The 19,233-nt window shown below is 33.9% G+C and overlaps 1 protein-coding gene across 1 annotated transcript in view; it reads left to right on the forward strand.

The window, feature by feature from the left end:
* The window catches only part of CCDC178 (coiled-coil domain containing 178), a 410,550-nt gene that overhangs the window by 60,070 nt on the left and 331,247 nt on the right, over positions 1–19,233 (forward strand). The window contains exons 6-8 of the mRNA XM_078060501.1: positions 231–431; positions 4,427–4,647; positions 9,977–10,119. Of these exons, the coding sequence (XP_077916627.1) occupies positions 231–431; positions 4,427–4,647; positions 9,977–10,119 (565 nt within the window). The remainder of the gene's footprint in view (positions 1–230; positions 432–4,426; positions 4,648–9,976; positions 10,120–19,233) is intronic.

The following is a 19,233-nucleotide window of genomic DNA, read 5'->3' on the forward strand; positions in this document are numbered from 1 at the left end:
TAATTATTTTACAAAATGTTCACTTAAAAATCTGTCTTCAAAGGTTATAATTAATGTTATGATTGTATTATAATAAAACTGTCCTTAAAAGGCTAATTCATTTTTCTAAAATTCTCTCATTAAACATATAAATATTAAAAAGAATAATGATGCAACTAGTACCTATGTTCCCACCACCTCGTTTATAGGCTGATTTATTAACAAATGTGAATACACGTTTCTATTTTAAGATGAAAAGTGTCCAGAATTAAAGCAGGAAATGGAAACATTGCTATCAGAGGCCATTCATCTCATTAAAAGTCTAGAAACTGACCGTGCAGAAGCTGAAGAAGCTTTAAAACAACAAAAATCAAGAAAGAAGAAGATGCACATGAAAATTGATTCTTGGTCAATCTGGAGACTTCAAGAAATCCCATTAGCTGTGCAGAAAGGTAATAATAAGAATTTTTTCATATTGCCATTTACTTTGTTCAAGAGGCATGAATAATCAATTGAAGCCCTGAAAAAAAGTCAACTCTGACCATATTGTTTTGCATCCAAACTAGTGCACTTTTTGATATATGCTGTTAATGCTAATGCTGCTATCATTTATATAGCTGAGACTGCACTGAGCAAACCTGTACCTTCTGCAGTTTGGGGTTTGTTGGTAATTCCATAGTATTTATGGTAACACGGGACATTTAAATTTTTGGCACATATTTCCTATGATGACTACATTATTTGAGTACTTGAAATTTAGAAATTTAAGTGATTTCCAATTGGTGTCATTGGCTAAATCTTTAAATCTAGGAAAATAAGAGAGTTTTAAAGTGATACTTTAGCAACATGCATCTGCTTTTGAGAATTCAGTAGTAGATTTTATTGAGAACTTCTAGCAGGCAGTAAAACTGGAGATGTTTCCAAGAGTCATGTAGGTAACATGTTTCAAAAGGAAACTTTTTTGTTTTAGACTATAGAATAAGGGACCTATGGTAAAGTATTAAACAGTCTAAGGGCATTGGATTTTTTATTCTCCAAGTACTGCCTGTTGAGCATGCCTACTACATGATTCTGCTGAGGCTGGACTTTGTTTATAAATAAATTTTAATTCAGTTAAAAATTTTAATTCAGGATTCACATGCTTTATAAGTGGGTTATATTAGGGAGCTCATATACCTATCGTTTAAACTAAGACACTTTTGAAAAGAAAAGGGAGGTATTAATTATTACCCTGAGACATGAAATTATTTGTCAAACTGGACACTTACAAACACCTTTGTTATATGTCTTCTAAAACTATAGTTTTCAAGTAGGGTGTGCACATTTTTGGGAGTTGCAAGAAAAGATTAGAACTTTTATTTATATTTTTAAACTTTATTCTTTTTATTTTCTTTCTTGATTTGGGTTTTAATTTTGCTTTTATTGTACCTGACAAAATACAGCTGCCCAGTGGTTCCTCGATTATGTTATTTTAATAAAATAAATTACATGTAGTTTCAGTGACTGTTACTCCTTTTAAAGTAAAACTGAACTCACAGATTGAACTCACCATTTGTTCACTCCCTTCTGGAGCAGATCTCAAAAAGCAGGAAATCACCCAGAGCCTGGGCTGGATGAATTTAATTCAGCCTTTGTCTATGCTCTTTGTTGCCCTTTACTAAAGAGTTAATTCTAAAAATTATGCAAAAAGTGCTCTAAACTCAGGTAAGAGTAGGCTCTTTTCTACACACACTTTAAAGTATGCATTTTACAAAACATTTGGTTTCTATAGCTGTTTATAAAAATAATTCAGGCTTGGAGTGAGTTTGTTCTGATTCACAAGGTTTTTGAATAGAATTTATGATGTGCATACTGTACTAATACAATAGCATAGGTATGTAATTTATAAATGCATACTTTTATATATATTGGTGTTTTAGAGGCAACCAAAGGTACAATAGGGTCAGAATAGGCATCCTGGGAAATTCTGGAGCCCAGTAGATTTTTGAGCAGATTCACATTCACATCCACAAGGAGTCATCTGCAATTTTTATAAAAAAGATTTATTTATTTGAGAGAGAGAGCACGAGAGAGGCAGAGGCAGAGGGAGAGAGAATCAGACTCCATGCTGAGTGTGGAGCCCAAGGCAGAACTCGATCTTACAATGCTGAGACCACAACCTGAGCTGAAACCAAGAGTCAGATGCTTAGCCAGCTGTGCCACCCAGACACCCTTGCAATTTTTAAAAAATGTTTGGGAAGGCTTTCCTTGTCAGTAGTAGTAGAAAAGTCAGTGGTAGCTGGTTTTATTTAATATTTTGCTGATAAATTTCTATATAATCTCATATGGCCTTTATAAGAGTAGATAGTGTATTTTGTGGTTTATATGAAGTTCTACTTAAGGAATTGCCAAAATAAAATTAAATTGAGATACATACATGCACATTCTACATACCTCATAAATGCATTTTCAATGATGGAATATATTCTTGCCATTGTTGATAATTTATTGCTTGGGCTATCTTTGATTTAAAGATCTACCTGAAGGTCTTTAAAAAAACTATTAAAGATCTACTTAAAAAACTGAAATTTATGTTCATCTGCTTTATTTTATTTAAGTAGCTAACACATGCAATGAAATTTAAATTCATTATTACTATATGGTTTTTAAGTGCCTTCTGTTTGTAAAATATTCCTGAAAAGTAATGTGCTTTCAGGAACACATTGCCTTTATATTGATATATTTAGGATAAAATTTCTAAATTTTATAATTTTTTTACAGGTTACAGAATTATATATTCTTATAAATTTTAGATTCCCAAAGTCTCTAGCTTATGTGACAAGAAAACTTTTAATCTCTTTAACAGCCTTAATATTAAGTATGATGTTTATAGGATTTCTAATAATTTTTATAAAAGACTTATATTTATAATTAATGAAAATATTGAAGAAATTCAATTTTTTCTAGATATCTTGTGGTCACTCCTCCAGACCCATCTATCCCCCTAACTAGCCCACTCACACTTGTATCTTCTGTTTTGTGATCCATGAGGCTGATTGATAATGGATTGAATCAAAGATATCTTTTGTAATCTGTTTTCTTGCTGGTTCAACCACTGGGAATTAGTGGCAAGAGACCATGAGAGATAATGGAGAAGAGTGAGGGTGGGGTTTTATACCCTTGACTACTTTCCTTTCTACTTGGTCACCTCACCCCCCCCACACACAGAATGACAGCCACTGGCACCCAATATGCAGCCAATAATCTAGCAAATGTCTTTTCATTTTCCTATCAAAAAAGATAATCAGAAATAAGTTTTTCATCAGAAATTGGGTATTACATGAACTTATAAATTATAAAATTAGATATGCACAGCTGTATTTCCTTAAAAAATAAAAGAGTATGTGTATTTATTACACCCAAGCTAAAGTAATTACTCAGGTTTCCCTGGTACTCTCATTGTACCTGCTTCTTTAGATTCTCTGTCTTTTCCTTACCCTATATTCATGGCTCTGTTGGTACTACTTCCCAATGACTGATTACCTAATGGAAGAGAAAAAAATCAAAGACCTCTTTATGTATGGATTTTAATGGTATGTTGACATAATTTGGGGAGCTACTGTTTTACAATCTCAATATGGGAAGGGTGAAGACAGATTACCTTGAAGGAGAAATGTCCTGGGATACAAATGGGAAGTAGCAAAAAGGATGGCATAATGGGGGTTGGAAAGAACATGAATGTTAAGACTAGTGAAAGGAAGTCTAGGAGAGTGTTCTGGGGATTGACCTTTCAGAGAGGATGGAGTGTGAAGATAACTGTGTCCCATAGAGATGCTCACAAGAGTGCTTCTACTGTGGAAGAAGATCTCAGCAATAACACAATGTTAAATCTTCTAATTTTGTTTTGCATTGTTTAGTCACGTGAATTAATGTTATTTACTACAATAATGCTTTGTAATAAATTGCCTTGGAACTCAGTGGCTTACAACAATAAGCAATTTTTAATATAAGCTATCCTATTTGTAATAATTTTCAGTTGATTCTATTGTGTTTTGATATATAATTGTATCAACAGAAAATAGTATTTATTTTTTCCTTTCTGACATTTATAACGATCTCATTGTTTTACGTCTAGATGATTTTAGAAGGCCTCTACTCTTGCAGTTTCTCTCATTTTGTAATTCATAGAGTGGTTATACATAACCCAGTATATACATTGGTTGTAATAGGCAGGATTTGTACTAAAACAATTATTAGCTTATAAAACATAGATTTTAATCCATTTGATAATAAATGATTAAAGCAGTATATTTTATAATGCAATACTAAGGTAACTTAAATTTAGTAAGCTTCACAGATAAGTAATTTCTGAATCTAAAGTATTTCATATATCTCCATTATCAAATAAAGGTTTCTTTCTGGAGTTCTTGTTTTAAAATCAGATTTTCTTTTGTTATTGTATGTCTAGAACATGAGGCCTATTTGAGAGATATTGTAGAATTACGATGGCATCTTGAAGATAAAGCTTATCAACTAAAACATTTTGAGGAACAAAAGGCAAAATTAGAAGAAGCTAATGCAAAGCTTCAAGCAGACATAGACTACATGAATAAACTTGGTCCTCTAATTAACTCAAAACAGAACCAAGAACTTGAAGCTCTGAAAGAATTTTATACAAAAAAATTTGAGGTAAATGAATAAATGAATAGATATGCATTTTATAGATTGTTACTTAGATAAAAAAATATTTCAGCTATTAGAAATTAACATCTTTAAATGTTTCATTTTCACTAAAAATTGACCTGCTATTTATTTCCCAAAGGAACTATTAAACTACACATAATACAGTCAATTGATACTCATTTAAACTGTGTTATCTTCCCTTTTATACTTAGGAGTACTAATAATATTTAGTCTACCTACTAATACAATTTTGGAGATTTAAAACAACATGATAATTTTTGAAGTTGTAAGTCAAGCTGGGAGAGAATGCAAGCAGAATATTATCAGTCATTTTCACTGTTGATGATAATAAAGTGTAAAATCTTTTCAATGATTAATTAACATTTAACTCTCCTATTGTGGGATTGTATTATAGAAAAATAAATTATTTATACCTGCCACTAAATGAGCAAATTTAATTCATATTCATTTTATTTTTTATTATTTCAAAGTAAATAGAGTTGTTAAATGTGTCCTGTATTCTCAACAGTACCATTTTCCTCCATCACTCTCCAAAGACAACCTTATCAGGAAAATCTGTTTCTAGGTGAAATTTGTATGTTTTTATACATATATACATGTATATGTATATATGTATATGTATATTCGTATATTTAAGCACAGTGCATGGTTTCTTTATTATTCTTCAAATAGTATCAAACATTGTATAAGTTCCTGCAGGTTGTTTTTTAATCTGACATTGTTTTAGAGGTCAAGCTACTGTTCATTCATTTTACTTGCTGTTTTGGATTTGACACCAAAAGCAAAGCTAACAAAAGCAAAAATAAACAAGTAGGGATACATCAACCTAAAAGCTTCTACATGACAAGAGGAACCATCAACAAAATGAAAAGACAATCTACTGAATGGGAGAAAATATTTGCAAATCATATATCTGATAAGGGGTTAATATCCGAAATAAAGAACTTCATACAACTCAACACCAAAATAAGACAATATGATTTAAAAATGGGCGGAAGATCTGAATAGATATTTTTCCAAAGAAGACATACAAATAACCAAAAGTACATGAAAAGATTCTCAACATCACTATTCATCAGGGAAATGCAAATCAAAACCACAGTGAGAGATCATCTCATACTTGTCGGAATGGCTATTATCAAAAAGACAAGAAGTAACAAGTGTTGGCAAAGATGTGGAAAAAGGGAACCTTTGCATACTGTTGCTGGGAATGTAAATTGGTGCAACCACTGTGGAAAACAGTATGGAGGTTTCTCAGAAAATTAAAAATGGAACTGTCATATGACTCAGCAATTCCACTTCTGGTATTTATTAGGAGAAAAAACACAAATTGAAAAGATGTGTGCACCCCCATGTTCATTGCTGCATTATTTACCATAGCCAAGATATTGAAACAACCTAACTGTCCATCAATGGATGAATGGATAAAGAAGATGTGGGGTGTGTGTGTGTGTGTGTGTGTGTGTGTGTGTAATGGAATATTACTCAGCCCCCCCAAAAAAATAAAATCTTTCCATTTGCAACAACAGGGATGTACCTTGAGGGCATTATGTTAAGTGAAATAAGACAGAGGAAGACAAATACCATATGATCTCACTTATATGTAGAATCAAAAGAAAAACAAAAAAACAATTTCATGGATACAGGGAACAGATTGGTGGTTGCCCAATGCAGGGTTTAGAAGATGAATGAAAAGGGAGTCAAAAAGTACAAACTTCTAGTTATAAAATACGTAAGTCATGGGGATTTAATGTACAGCATAGTGACCATAGTTAATACTATTGTAGTACATACTTGAAAGTTGCTAAGAAAGTACATCCTAAAAGTTCTCATCACAAGAAAAAAATTCTAGCTATGTATGGCAATGGATGTTAACTAGACTTACTGTGGTGATCATTTCACAGTATACAGAAATATTGAATCATTATGTTTTATACCTGAAACTATTGTATATTAATTGTAGCTCAATAAAAAAATTAAAAACTTTTATGCATCAAAGGACACTATCAATATCTGATGAGAGGTTAATATCCAAAATATGTCAAGAACTTACATAACACCAAAAAAATAAGTAATACAATTAAAAGATGGGCAGAGGACCTGAAAGATATTTTTCCAAAGAAGACACACAGATGGCCAACAGATACATGAAAAGATGCTTAACATTTCTAATCATCAGGGAAGTATAAATCAAAACCATAGTGAGATATCACCTTGCACCTTTCAGAATAGCTAGAATCAAAAAGACAAAAAGTAGCAAGTGTTGGCAAGGATATGGAAAAAAAGGATATGCACTGTTGTGGGAATGTAAATTGGTGCAGCCACTGTGGAAAACAGTATGGAGGTTCCTCAAAAAATTAAAAATAGAAATACCATATGATCTAGTAATTCCACTACTGGGGATTTACCCAAATAAAACAAAAACACTAATTCGAAAGATATATGCCCCCCTTTTTTATTGCAGCATTATTTACAACAACCAAGATATGGAAACAACCTCAGTGTCCATCGATAGGTGAATGGATAAAGAAGATGTGGTATACGTATATACAATAGACTATTACTTAGCCATAAAATACGACAAAATCTTGCCATTTGTGCCAACATGGATGGACCTCTAGAGGATATAATGCTAAGTGAAAAAATCAATCAGAGAAAGACAAATATTGTATGATTTCACTTATGTGTGGAATCTGAAAAACAAAAACTAGAAATAGACCTATAAATACAGAGAACAAAGTGATGGCTGCCAGAGGGGAGGGAGTGGAAGGATAGGCAAATGGATAAAGAGGAACAGGAGGCACAGGCTTCCAGTTACGGAATAAGTAAGTCACTGGGATAAGAGGTACAGCATAGTAGGGGTGCCTGGATGGCCCAGTCAGTTAAGTGTCTGACTCTTGGTTTTGTCTCAGGTGATGATCTCAGGGTCGTGAGATTGAGCCCTGTGTCAAGCTCCATGCTCAGTGCAGAGTCTGCTTGAGATTCTCCCTTCCTCCCTCTGCCCATCCCATGCTTTCTCTCTCTCTCTCTTTCTCGGATAAATAAATAAATCCTTAAGGAAAAAAAAGGTACAGCATAGGGAATATAGTCAATGATACTGTAATAGCATTGTATGGTGACAGATGGTAGCTACACTTGTGGTGAGCACAGCATAATGTATGGATTTGTTGAATCACTATGTTGTACTCCTGAAACTAATTTAACATTGTGGGTCAACTGAATGTAACTGTATGTCAATGAAAAAAAGTAAAAAAGAAGTATACTATCAGAAAAGTAAAAAAAAAAAAAACAAACCTATAGAATGAGAGAAAATATTGCAAATTACACTTGAGAAGGGTATAGTACCTAGAATATATAAAGAACTTTCAAATTCCACAACCAAGAGAAACAACCAAATTAAAAATGGGCAAAGGACTTGAATAGATATATCTCCAAAGACATACAAATGGGCAGCAAACATTTGAAAAGATAGATGCTCAACATGATTAGTCATTAGGGAAATGCAAACCAAATGGGAATAAATATAACACAGAAAATAACAAGTTTTAGTGTCTATGTGGAAAAATTGGAACTGTGGTACTTTGCTGGTAGAAATGTAAAATGGTTGCAGATGCTGTGGAAGAGACTCTGGCATTTCCTCAAAAAGTTTAACACAAAATACCATATGCTCTAGCAATTATACTCTGAGGTATATACTCCAAAGAATTGAAAACTGATAATCAAAAAAAAACAAAAGGAAAAGTTGTACATAAATGTTCATAGCAGCAGTGTTTGTATTAGCCCAAGGTGGAAACAACCCGATGTCCATCACCTAATTAATGACTAAATAAAATGTGATATATCTATACCATTGAAAGAAATAAAAAAAAATGAAGTACTGTTATATGTCACAACACAAATCAACTTTGAGGCATTATGCTAAATAAAGAAGCCAAACACAAAAGATCACATCCTGTATGATTTCATTTATATGAAATATCCAGGATAGATAAATCCATAAAACAAAACAGATTAGTGATTGCTAGGGGCCAGGGGATGTATAATGTAGTGTTTTATTTATAGTCCCTTTATCATATAACTTTATTTTATTCTGCTGTCTTGACTCAGTTTCGGGGTCCTGGCTAGAGATCTGCTGAAATAAATAATTGCTTAAAGGACTCAAGGCCTCTAGTCAGTGTCCTTGAGTCCTACTGCATAACTTGAAAATTGCAGATACTTGCAAATCAAGCTCCAAGGCTCTATGTTGCCTCCAAATTCTGCAAGCAGCCCAGCCTCATAACGCCACAGAGCCAGAAGAGTATTATGCACATCAATTGGAGTGAGTATCAATGGGGGAAGTATATACCAGTGCCACACGGACCCAACTCAAGAGCTTGCCTTGGAGATGAATTTGTCTCATATGATGTAACCGGGATCCCAACATGGAGACCACCACCCCAGCAATGCCTACAGGTTACCTCTTCTAAAGGTGCTGAAAAATTGGACATGGGATACTTGATATTAGGAATTCTGTTATGTTTCCTGACCTCTTGTTTGCTTAGCTTATCATTCTGGTGAGCTCCTTGCTCTCTACTAAAATGTATACCCCTACATTCCTGTGCCTAAAGGATAATCTTGTAGAGGTTACAACTACCTGTGCTATTCGAAAAATTGATGAACATTATTGCTTTTTTCAGGAAGCAATTGCTTTATTTCAGTCCACCAGTTGACCCACTGGGGAGGGGACTGTTCACTCCCTACTGCCTTCTACTCCCCTCCCTCTGACTTTCCAGCAGGACATCAGACTACAACTATCTCTTCTCCATAGGTTGACAGAGAAGGGAGAAATGGAGAGGGAAGGGAGAATGTTTATGATATTTGATAATTAATAAAAACAATAAAAATGGAATATTTTGGACCCTTTTATTAAGGTAATAATGGTTATTCCTGAGAGGATTATAGTTAATTTCATTTATTTTGTCATCTGTGTTTTCCGATTTTTCTACCATTAAGCATTATTTCAACAATAAAAACAATAAAAAGTAGCAATTCTTTTGTAGGTTAAAAAATAATTATTTTGCTCATGTCACCTGTAATATTGAACTTTTCTTCAATAACTTTTATACATCCCTAGTATTAACGCTTTTCAGACTAGTGGAAACCTAAAACTTTACTGTGCTAAACAGATTAATATGGGAAGAAAATCGATGTAAAGAACTTTTTCTTTAGATCAAACCTACTTTAAATTTAAGTCCTTTCTCTGATTTTTCTCTTGCCTGATTCTTTTAATTACCCATTAAGTGCGTGTATTAACAAAAATATTTTTCATTTCTAGGTAATGGAGTTATACAAACAAATTCATGAAGAACTTGAAGAAGCTATAGAAGATGTTGAAAATGCCAAATTGAATGCTAAACAAATTAGACAAGACATGGAGCAAGACATTCATAGTGATGAAACAAGCATAGAAGCCTACAAGTAAGAATTTTTCACTAATGCTGCTTATAGCATTTAGAACAAAAATATTGATTAAAATGTAACTTATATTCCTGTATAAAGAATTCAGATAACGAGAAAGGAAAGAATCTAAATCACCCATATTTATCTTACCACCAACTTTATATATAAATTAAGATATGTCTTTTACATATGTAATATACATATGTATAGATTCTTAAAGTACTATTTTTCTGTCATCTTATTTTATTTATAGGTTTTTTAAAATTTTAATTCCAGTGTTGTCAACATACAGTGTTATATTATTTTCAGGTGTACAGTATAGTGATTTAACAATTCTGTACATAGTGCTCATCATGATAAATGTACTCTTTAATCCCCATCACCTATTTCACCCATCCCCTCTCCCGTATTCCCTCTGGTAACCATTAGTTTGTTCTCTGTAGTTAAGAGTCTATTTCTTGATTTTTCTCTCTCTTTTTTTCCCCTTTGCTCACTTGTTTTATTTCTTAAATTCCACATATTAGTGAAATCATATGTTATTTGTCTTTCTCTGACTGACTTACTTTGCTTAGCATGATACTCTCTAGCTCCAGCCATGTTGTTGCAAATGGCAAGATTTCATTCCCTTTTATGGCTGAATAATATTTCATTGTATATATACACCACATCTTCTTCATCCATTGATATATCAATGGACAGTTGGACTGCTTCCATAATTTGGCTATTGTGAATAATGTTGCAATAAACATAGGGGCGCATGTATCCCTTTGAATTAGTGTTTTTGTATTTTGGAGGTAAATAACCCAGTAGTACAGTTACTGGATCATAGGATAGTTCTATTTTTAACTTTTTGAGGAATCTCTGTACTATTTTCCACAGTGGCTCCAACAGTTTGCTTTCCCACCAACAGTGCATGAAGGTTCCTTTTTCTCCATATCCTTGCCAACACCTGTTTCTTGTGTTTTTTGTTTTAGCCATTCTGACAGGTGTGAGGTGATATCTCATTGTAGTTTTGATTTTAATTTCCTTGATGATGAGGGATGTTGAGCATATTTTCATGTGTGTGTTGGCCATCTGTATGTCTTCCTTGGAGAAATGTCTGTTCTTCATGTCTTCTGCCCATTTTTTAATTGGATTATTTGTTTTTTGGGTGTTGAGTTCTGTCAGTTCTTCACGTATTTTTCATATTAACCCTTTATCAGATATGTCATCTTCTCCCATCAATAGGTTGCCTTTTAGTTTTTTTGATTGTTTCCTTCACTGTGCAGAAGCTTTTCATTTTGATGTAGTCCCAATAGTTTGTTTTTATTTCCCTTACCTCAGGAGACCTATCTAGACAAATGTTGCTATGGCCGGTGTCAGAGAAATTACTGCCTGGGATCTCTTCTAGGACTTCTATGGTTTCAGGTCTTACATTTAGGTCTTTAATCCATTTTGAATTTATTATTGTGTATGGTGTAAGAAAGTGGTCCAGTTTCATTCTTTTGCATGTAGCTGTCCAGTTTTCCTACCACCATTGTTGAAGAGACTTTTTTTTCCCATTGTATATTCATTCCTCCTCTGTCAAAGAATAATTGACCATATAATTGCAGGTTTATTTCTGGGTTTTCTACTTTGTTCCATTGATTTATGTGTCTGTTTTTGTGCCAGTACTATACTGTTTTGATTGCTACAGCTTTGTAGTATAGCTTGAAGTCCAGAATTGTGATGTCTCCAGCTTTGCTTTTCCCTTTCAAGATTGCTTTAACTTTTTGGATTCTTTTGTTGTTCCCTACAAATTTTAGAATTGCTTGTTCTAGTTCTGTGAAAAATGCTGTTGGTATTTTGATAGGGATTGCATTTAATGTGTAGATTGCTTTGGGTAGTATAGACTTTTTAACAATATTTGATTTTCCAGTCCATGAGCATGGAATGTCTGTCCATTTCTTTGTGTCACCTTCACTTTCTTTCATCAGTGTCTTACAGTTTTCAGAGTACAGATCTTTCACTTCTATGGTTAAGTTTATTCTTAATTATCTTATTATTTTTGGTGCAGTTATAGATGGGATCATTTTCTTCATTTCTCCTTTTTCTGCTTCATTATTAGTGTATAGAAATGTATGTTAACTAACTAGAGTTTAAATAAAACTTGAAACAAGAAAAAAAAAGAAATGCAACAGATGTCTGTACATTGATTTTTGTATACTGTGACTTTACTGAATTCATTTATCAGAACTAGTAGTTTTTTGATGAAGTCTTCATGGTTTTCTATATATGTATCATGTTATCTGCAAATAGTGAAAGTTTTACTTCTTCCTTAAAAATTTGGATGCCTTTTATTTCTTTTTGTTGTCTGATTGCTATGGCTTGGACTTCCAGTACTGTGTTGAATGAAAGTGATGAGAGTGGACATCCTCGTCTTGTTCCTGACCATATGTGAAAAGCTCTCAGTTTTTCCCAAATGAGTATGATGTTTGCTGTGGGTTTTTCATATAAGGCCTTTATTATGTTAGGGTATGTTCCCTCTAAACCTACTTTGTTGAGGGTTTTTATAATGTATGATGTTGTACTTTGTCAAATGCTTTTTCTGCTTCTATTGAAATGGTTTTATCCTTTCTCTTATTGATGTGATGTATCATGTTGATTAATTTTTTAATATTGGACCACCCTTGCATCCTGAGAATAAATCCCACTCGATTGTGGTAAATGGCTTTTTTTTACTGTATTGTTGGATTTGGTTTGCTAGTATTTAATTGAGAACTTTTGCATCTATGTTTATTAGCAATATTGGCCTGTAATTCTGTTTGGGTTTTTTTGGGGGTGGCGGGGGGTGGGTTTGACTGATTTTTATGGATACACTTTTTTGGATACACTTATTTTTTTTTTTTGGTGCCTTTATTTGGTATTAGTATTATGGTAATGCTGGCCTCATAGAATGAATTTGGAAGTTTATCTTCCTCTTCTATTATTTTGCAATAGTTTGAGAAGAAATGTTTGGTAGAATAGACCTCTGAAGCTGTCTGGTCCTGGACTTTTGTTTGTTGGGAGTTTTTTGTTTACTGATCCAATTTCATTGCTGGTAATCAGTCTGTTCAAATTTTTTATTTCTTCCTGATTCAGTTATGGTAGGTTATATGTTTCTAGGAATTTATCCATTTCTTTTAGGTTGTCCAATTTTTGGCATACAATTTTTCATAATATTTTCATTTAATTGTATTTCTGTGATGTTGGTTGTTACTTCACCTCTTTAATTTGTGATTTTGTTTGAGTCCTCCTCTCTTTTTTCTGTCTTTTTTTTTTTTTTTTGATGAATCTGCCTGTAGGTTTATAAATTTTGTTGATCTTTTCGAAAACCAGCTTCTGGTTTCATTGGTCTGTTCCACTGTTTTATTAGTTTTTCTGTCATTTATTTCTGCTTTAGTCTTTCTTCTTTCCTTCCTTCTCTTGGTTTTAAGTTTTGTTTGTTATTCTTTTTCTAGCTCCTTTAGGTGTAAGGTTAGGTTTGATTCTTTTTTTTCTTGCTTCTTGACATAGGCCTGTATTGTTTATAAACATCCCTCTTTAAACCATCTTTGCTGCATCCCAAATATTTGGATCCTTTTGTTTTTATTTTTATTTGTTTCCAGATAATTATTTATTTCTTTTTTGATTTCTTGTTTGACCCATTCATTGTTTAGTAGCATATTATTTAACCTCCATGTATTTGAGGTCTTTCCAGATTTTTTCTTGTGGTTGATTTCTAGTTTCATACCATTGTGGTCAGAAAAGATGTATAGCATCACTTAAATGTTTTTTAATTTGTTGAGACTTGTTTTATAGCCTAATATGTGATCTATTTTGGAAAATATTTGTGTGCACTTGACTTGAAAAGAATGTGTATTTTGCTGTTTTAGGATGGAATGTTAAGTCCATCTAATCCAGTATGTCATTCAAAGCCACTGTTTCCTTGTTGATTTTCTGTTTGGATGATCTGTCCGCTGACGTAAGTGGAGTATTAAAGTCCCCTACTATTATTGTATTACTATCAATTAATTCCTTTAAGTTTTTTATTAACTGCTTTATGTATTTGGGTACTCCCATGTTGAGTACATAAATATTTACAATTGTTACATCTTCTTGGATTGTCCCCTTTATTATTACATAGTGCCCTTCTTTGTCTCTTATTACAGTCTTTGCTTGAAAGTCTATTTTGTCTGTTACAAGTATTGCTACCCCAGCTTTCTTTTGACATCCATTTGCATGATAAATGTTTCTCCATCCCCTCACTTTTAATCTGCGTGTGTCTTTAGCTCCAAAATGAGTCTCTTGTAGACAGCATATAAATGGCTCTTATTTTTTTATCTTCTCTGTCACCATGGCTTTCTTTTTTTTTTTTTTTTTTTTTGGAGTGTTTAGTCCATTTGTATTCAAAGTAATTATTGATAGATATGTATATGTTGCCATTTTGTTACTTGTTTTGTGGTTGTTTTTGTGGTTTTTCCCTGATCCTTCCTTCTCTTGCTCTCTTTCACAGGTTTTACTGGTTTTTGATTTTTGGGTACCATTAGGTTTTTATATAACATCTTCCCCATATAGCAGTGTATATTAAGTTGAGGATTGCTTAAGTGGAACCCATTCTTTACTCCTCTCTCCCCAAGTTTTAGGTATATGGTGTCATATTTTATGTCTTTTTATTTTGTAAATCCCTTGACTGATTTTTATAGATACACTTATTTTTACTGCTTTTGTGTTTTCTATTTCATACTTTCACTTATGGTCTTCCCTTTCCACTCAGAGAGTCCTCCTTAATATTTCTTGTAGGGCTAGTTGATTGGTCATGACTCCTTTAGTTTTCATTGGTCTGAGAAGCTCTTTGTCTCTCCTATTATTCTGAATTATAGCCTTTCTGGATAGAGTATTCTTGGCTGCAGATTTTTCCCTCTCACCACTTTGAATATATCATTTTACTCCTTCTGGCCTGCAAAGTTTGTTGAAACATTTGCTGATAGCCTTATAGGATTTCCCTTGTATGTAACTGTATTCTTTTTTATTGCTGCTTTTAAAATTCTTTATCCACTACTTTTTGCCTTTTTAATTACTATGTGTCTTGGTGTGAACCTCTCTGGGTTGATTTTGTTGGGGGATCTCTGTGCCTTCTGGATATGGATATCTGTTTCCTTCCACAGAGTAGGGAAGTCTTCAGCTGTTCTTTCTTCAAATAAATTCCCCCCCCCCCTTTTCTCTCTCTTCTTCTTCTGGAATCTCTATAATGCAAATGTTAGTACGTTTGATGGAGTCACTGAGTTCCCTAAGTCTATTCTTAATTTGTATAATTCTTTTTTCTCTCACTTGCTCAGCTTGATTGTTTTCCTTTACTCTGTCTTCCAGGTCATTAATTTGTTCCTCTGCTTCCTCTGCCTACTATTTATTCTGTTAAGTGTATTTTTAATTTCAATTATTGTATTCTTCATCTCTGATTGGTTCTTTTTTATCTCTTTGTTAAGGGCCTCACTGATGTTCTCCACTCTTTTCTCAAGTCTAGTGGGTATCTTTATAATCATTACCTTAACTTCTCTGCTAGCCATATTACTTATATGGTTTCACTTAGGTCTCTTGCTGTGGTTTTGTCCTATTCTTTCATTTGGGACATATTCCTCTGTCTCCTCGTTTTGTCTAACTCTCCATGTCTGTTTCTGTATTAGGAAAGTAAGCTATGTCTCCTGCTCTTGAAGGTAATGGCCTTATGAGGACAAGGTCCTGCAGTGCTCTTCAGGGCAGTGTTCCCCAGCACTTGGCACTACAGGAGTGTCTCTTATGTGTGTTGCCATTTCCCTGCTATTGTGTTCTGGCCTCTCTTTCCTTCGGTCCAGTCAGTTGCAGAAGCTCTCTTTGCTTGTTGTGGGCAGTATTTGGTCCCAGCTAGATGGTGCGCATTTTAACAAGGTGCATGCTGGTCTGCTTGCAAAATGAGACCTGCCAACCCTGCTGCTAGATCTAGGCCCCGCAAAATGCATGGGTAGGTGACGTGGTTTTGGCAGAGTTTGCACTAGTATTCTAGGGGTGGGGTCCCACAGTGCAGGGACATGGCAAGCATGACTAAAAAGGACAGATCCACTGTAGTTAGAGGGGTCAGGGCTTAGTATAGGTAAGTTAGGTAGAGAGCATTGTTACTGTGCTGATTCCTGTAGATGGCTATGTGTTTATACTGGGGGGCAGGGGAGGGAAATGACACCTGCCAGCTCTTTTGTTTCTAGAGAGGTTTCCCTGTTATTCCTGCTTCTGTGATACATGCTATGAGATAAGTAAATAACCCTCCTCCTGTATGCCCCAGACATTTTTCAAACTGCTGCTTCCATGCTGTATCCTTGGTGGCTGTTTATCCTGCTGTCTTTTTAAGGGCAGGGAGTCAGCTTCCTATTGCCCTCCAGCCTCTCACATAGCAGAGCCTGATGAGTTTTAAAATTCCAGGCTTAGGGGCGCCTGGGTGGTTCAGTTGGTTAAGCGTCTGCCTTTGGCTCAGATCATGATCCTGGAGTCCCGGGATAGAGCCCCACATCGGACTCCTTGCTCAGCTCCCTCTGCCCTTCACCCTGCTCATGCTCTCTCACCCTGCTTGTGCTCTCTGGTTCTCGCTCTTGCTCTCTCAAATAAATAAATAAAATCTTTAAAAAAAATTTTTAAAAATAAAATAAAATAAAATTCCAGACTAAATCCCATTGGTTTTAAGAACTCACAAGATTCAGCCCCTGTTGGTTTCAAAGCCAAAGTTATGGGGATTCATCTTCCCCTTGCGGGCTCCCCAATGTGATAGTCTGTTTCTTGCCCTTTTCCATGCAACTGGCTCCCTCCCTACCTCGGATGGCCATGGTCTGTTTGGCTCCAAATCCCTGTCTCGGCCCTTCCTACCTTCCTGGATGTGGCTTTTTCTCTACCTTTAGTTGTGGGGTTGGTTCTGCCAGTCTTCAAGTAATTTTCTGGGTTATTTACACTATTGTGAGTGTGATCTAGTTGTATCCATGGGAGGAGGCAAGCTTAGCATCCTCCTACCCTGCCATCTTCCCAGCCTCTCTGTGTCATTTTAGTTCTTCATACATATTGTCAGATTGCCTACAGATGTGTGTGACAAGTATATATCACTGCTATCTATGTATGTGCAAAAGAGACTATTTAAAAAAAAACTCCAGCATGGGATATTATTAAAAACAAATTATGTAGCCATGTATTAATTATAAATAGCATCCAAGTATTTCAACTTGCATTTGTTTGATTTCTAATAAAATGGAGTATTTTAAAATATATAGAGACTTTATTTTTCATTTTAATAATTGGAGTGTTTTTTATTACGTTTCTGATGTATTTGTGTTTTATGATATTCTTCTAATTCCTCTTGTTCACTGTAAATTCTTTATGGTCTAGTGTATCATAATAAAGTTTTTATTTGTTCAAATTGATTAATAATTTAGATAGAAAAATCATATGGTGGAGCTGGAATCAAGTAAATATAAACAAAATGAAGAACACAAAATTTATACATAATTCTATGATCTAGATAATATCCATTATGTTTGTATTTCCTCACATACAATGCATATTTTAAATATTGTCTATTATTTAATAAATCAATCACTTTTGTAGCTCACCTGATTTGTTATATATCATTAAGTTACATGTATTTTCTAATTTTCATTTTGATGTCTTCTTTGATCCATGGGTTATTAGAAAATACATTTAAAAAAAATTTTCATGATGGATTTCTAATTTTATAGTTGTCTTTTTATTACTACTTTCTAGCTGAATTTGTGTTTTGGTCAGGGAACATACAGTTTCAACCCACTGAAAATTCCTGAGTCTTCATTTTTGGCTCAGTGACTTGGGTTGTTTTTTATTTTTTTATTTTTTTGGTAAATATTCTTTATGTACTTTACTTATTGAATGTCCTGTTGATTACTGTTTCATTAGGTCAAGTTTACTAATCATAAAGGTTAATCTTTGTATATCCTTGCTATTTCAAGTGTGGTCTGTGGACCATAAGCTTTACCTGGGTGCTTCTTCAAAATGCAGAATCTCAGGCACAATTCAGACCTATTGAATGAGAATCTGCATTTTTAAAAGATCCCAAGGTGATGCTTGAGAAACCCTGTTCCTTATCATTACTGATTTTTAATACTTTTTCTATTATTGAGAAAAGTGTGGTAAAATCACCTACTATAATTGATATGTCTCTCTACATCTTTTTATTTTTTTTAATGCCATCGGTTTTTGCTTTGTATTTTGAAGGTCTCTCAGGTTCTTACAAGTTTAAAGTTGTTATATCTTTCTGGGAGAGGATTAACCTTATTCATCATTGTGAATTGATTCTTGGAATACTTTTTTCCTTAAACTCAATTAACATAGTAATATAGCTTCATTAGCTTTGTTTTTTGATGTTTATCTGGGAGATATTTTCAGTTTTGAAATTTCAATATTTTTGAGCCCTTTATACACATCTCTTGTAAACATTATGTAGACAGATTTTTTTTTAAAGATTTTATTTATTTATTTGACAGAGAGAGCGAGTGGAGGAACACAAGCAGGGGGAGTGGGAGAGGGAGAAGCAGGCTTCCTGCAGAGCAGGGAACCTGATGTGGGGCTCTATCCCAGGACCCTGGGATCATGACCTGAGCCGAAGGCAGATTAACTACTGAGCCACCCAGGTGCCCCAAGATAGATTTTTTTTAATCAGTTGAAAACATTTTTAAAGGTAGACCATTAACTGTATTCACAAATCACTAATACATTTGGATTTAAACCACCATGTATTTGCCCCCATATGTTTTATTTTCTTATTCTTTTTTTGCCTTCTTTCACATTAGTTTTCTTTTTCCTTTTCTAGTGGTGGTTATAATTTTATTCTTATTCTTTTTGTAGGAAATCCTATTAACTACCACATGCAAATTTAGATGATCAGACTCCAAAGACACTGTTAACATGCTAGACAAGAAAAGGACTCATGAAAATTTTTTACTGTAGTTATCACATTGCTACTGAATTAAATATTTATTGTTGTTATGGACTATTTCATTTTTATAACCCATGAGAATATTGTTGTTAATTGTTTTATTTATTTATTTATTTATTTTTAAAGATTTTATTTATTTGAGAGAGACGGAGAGTACGAGCCAGGCAGGGAGGAGC

Source organism: Halichoerus grypus, chromosome 13 (assembly GCF_964656455.1).
Source record: "Halichoerus grypus chromosome 13, mHalGry1.hap1.1, whole genome shotgun sequence".
In the NCBI taxonomy this organism is placed as follows: Eukaryota; Metazoa; Chordata; class Mammalia; order Carnivora; family Phocidae; genus Halichoerus; species Halichoerus grypus.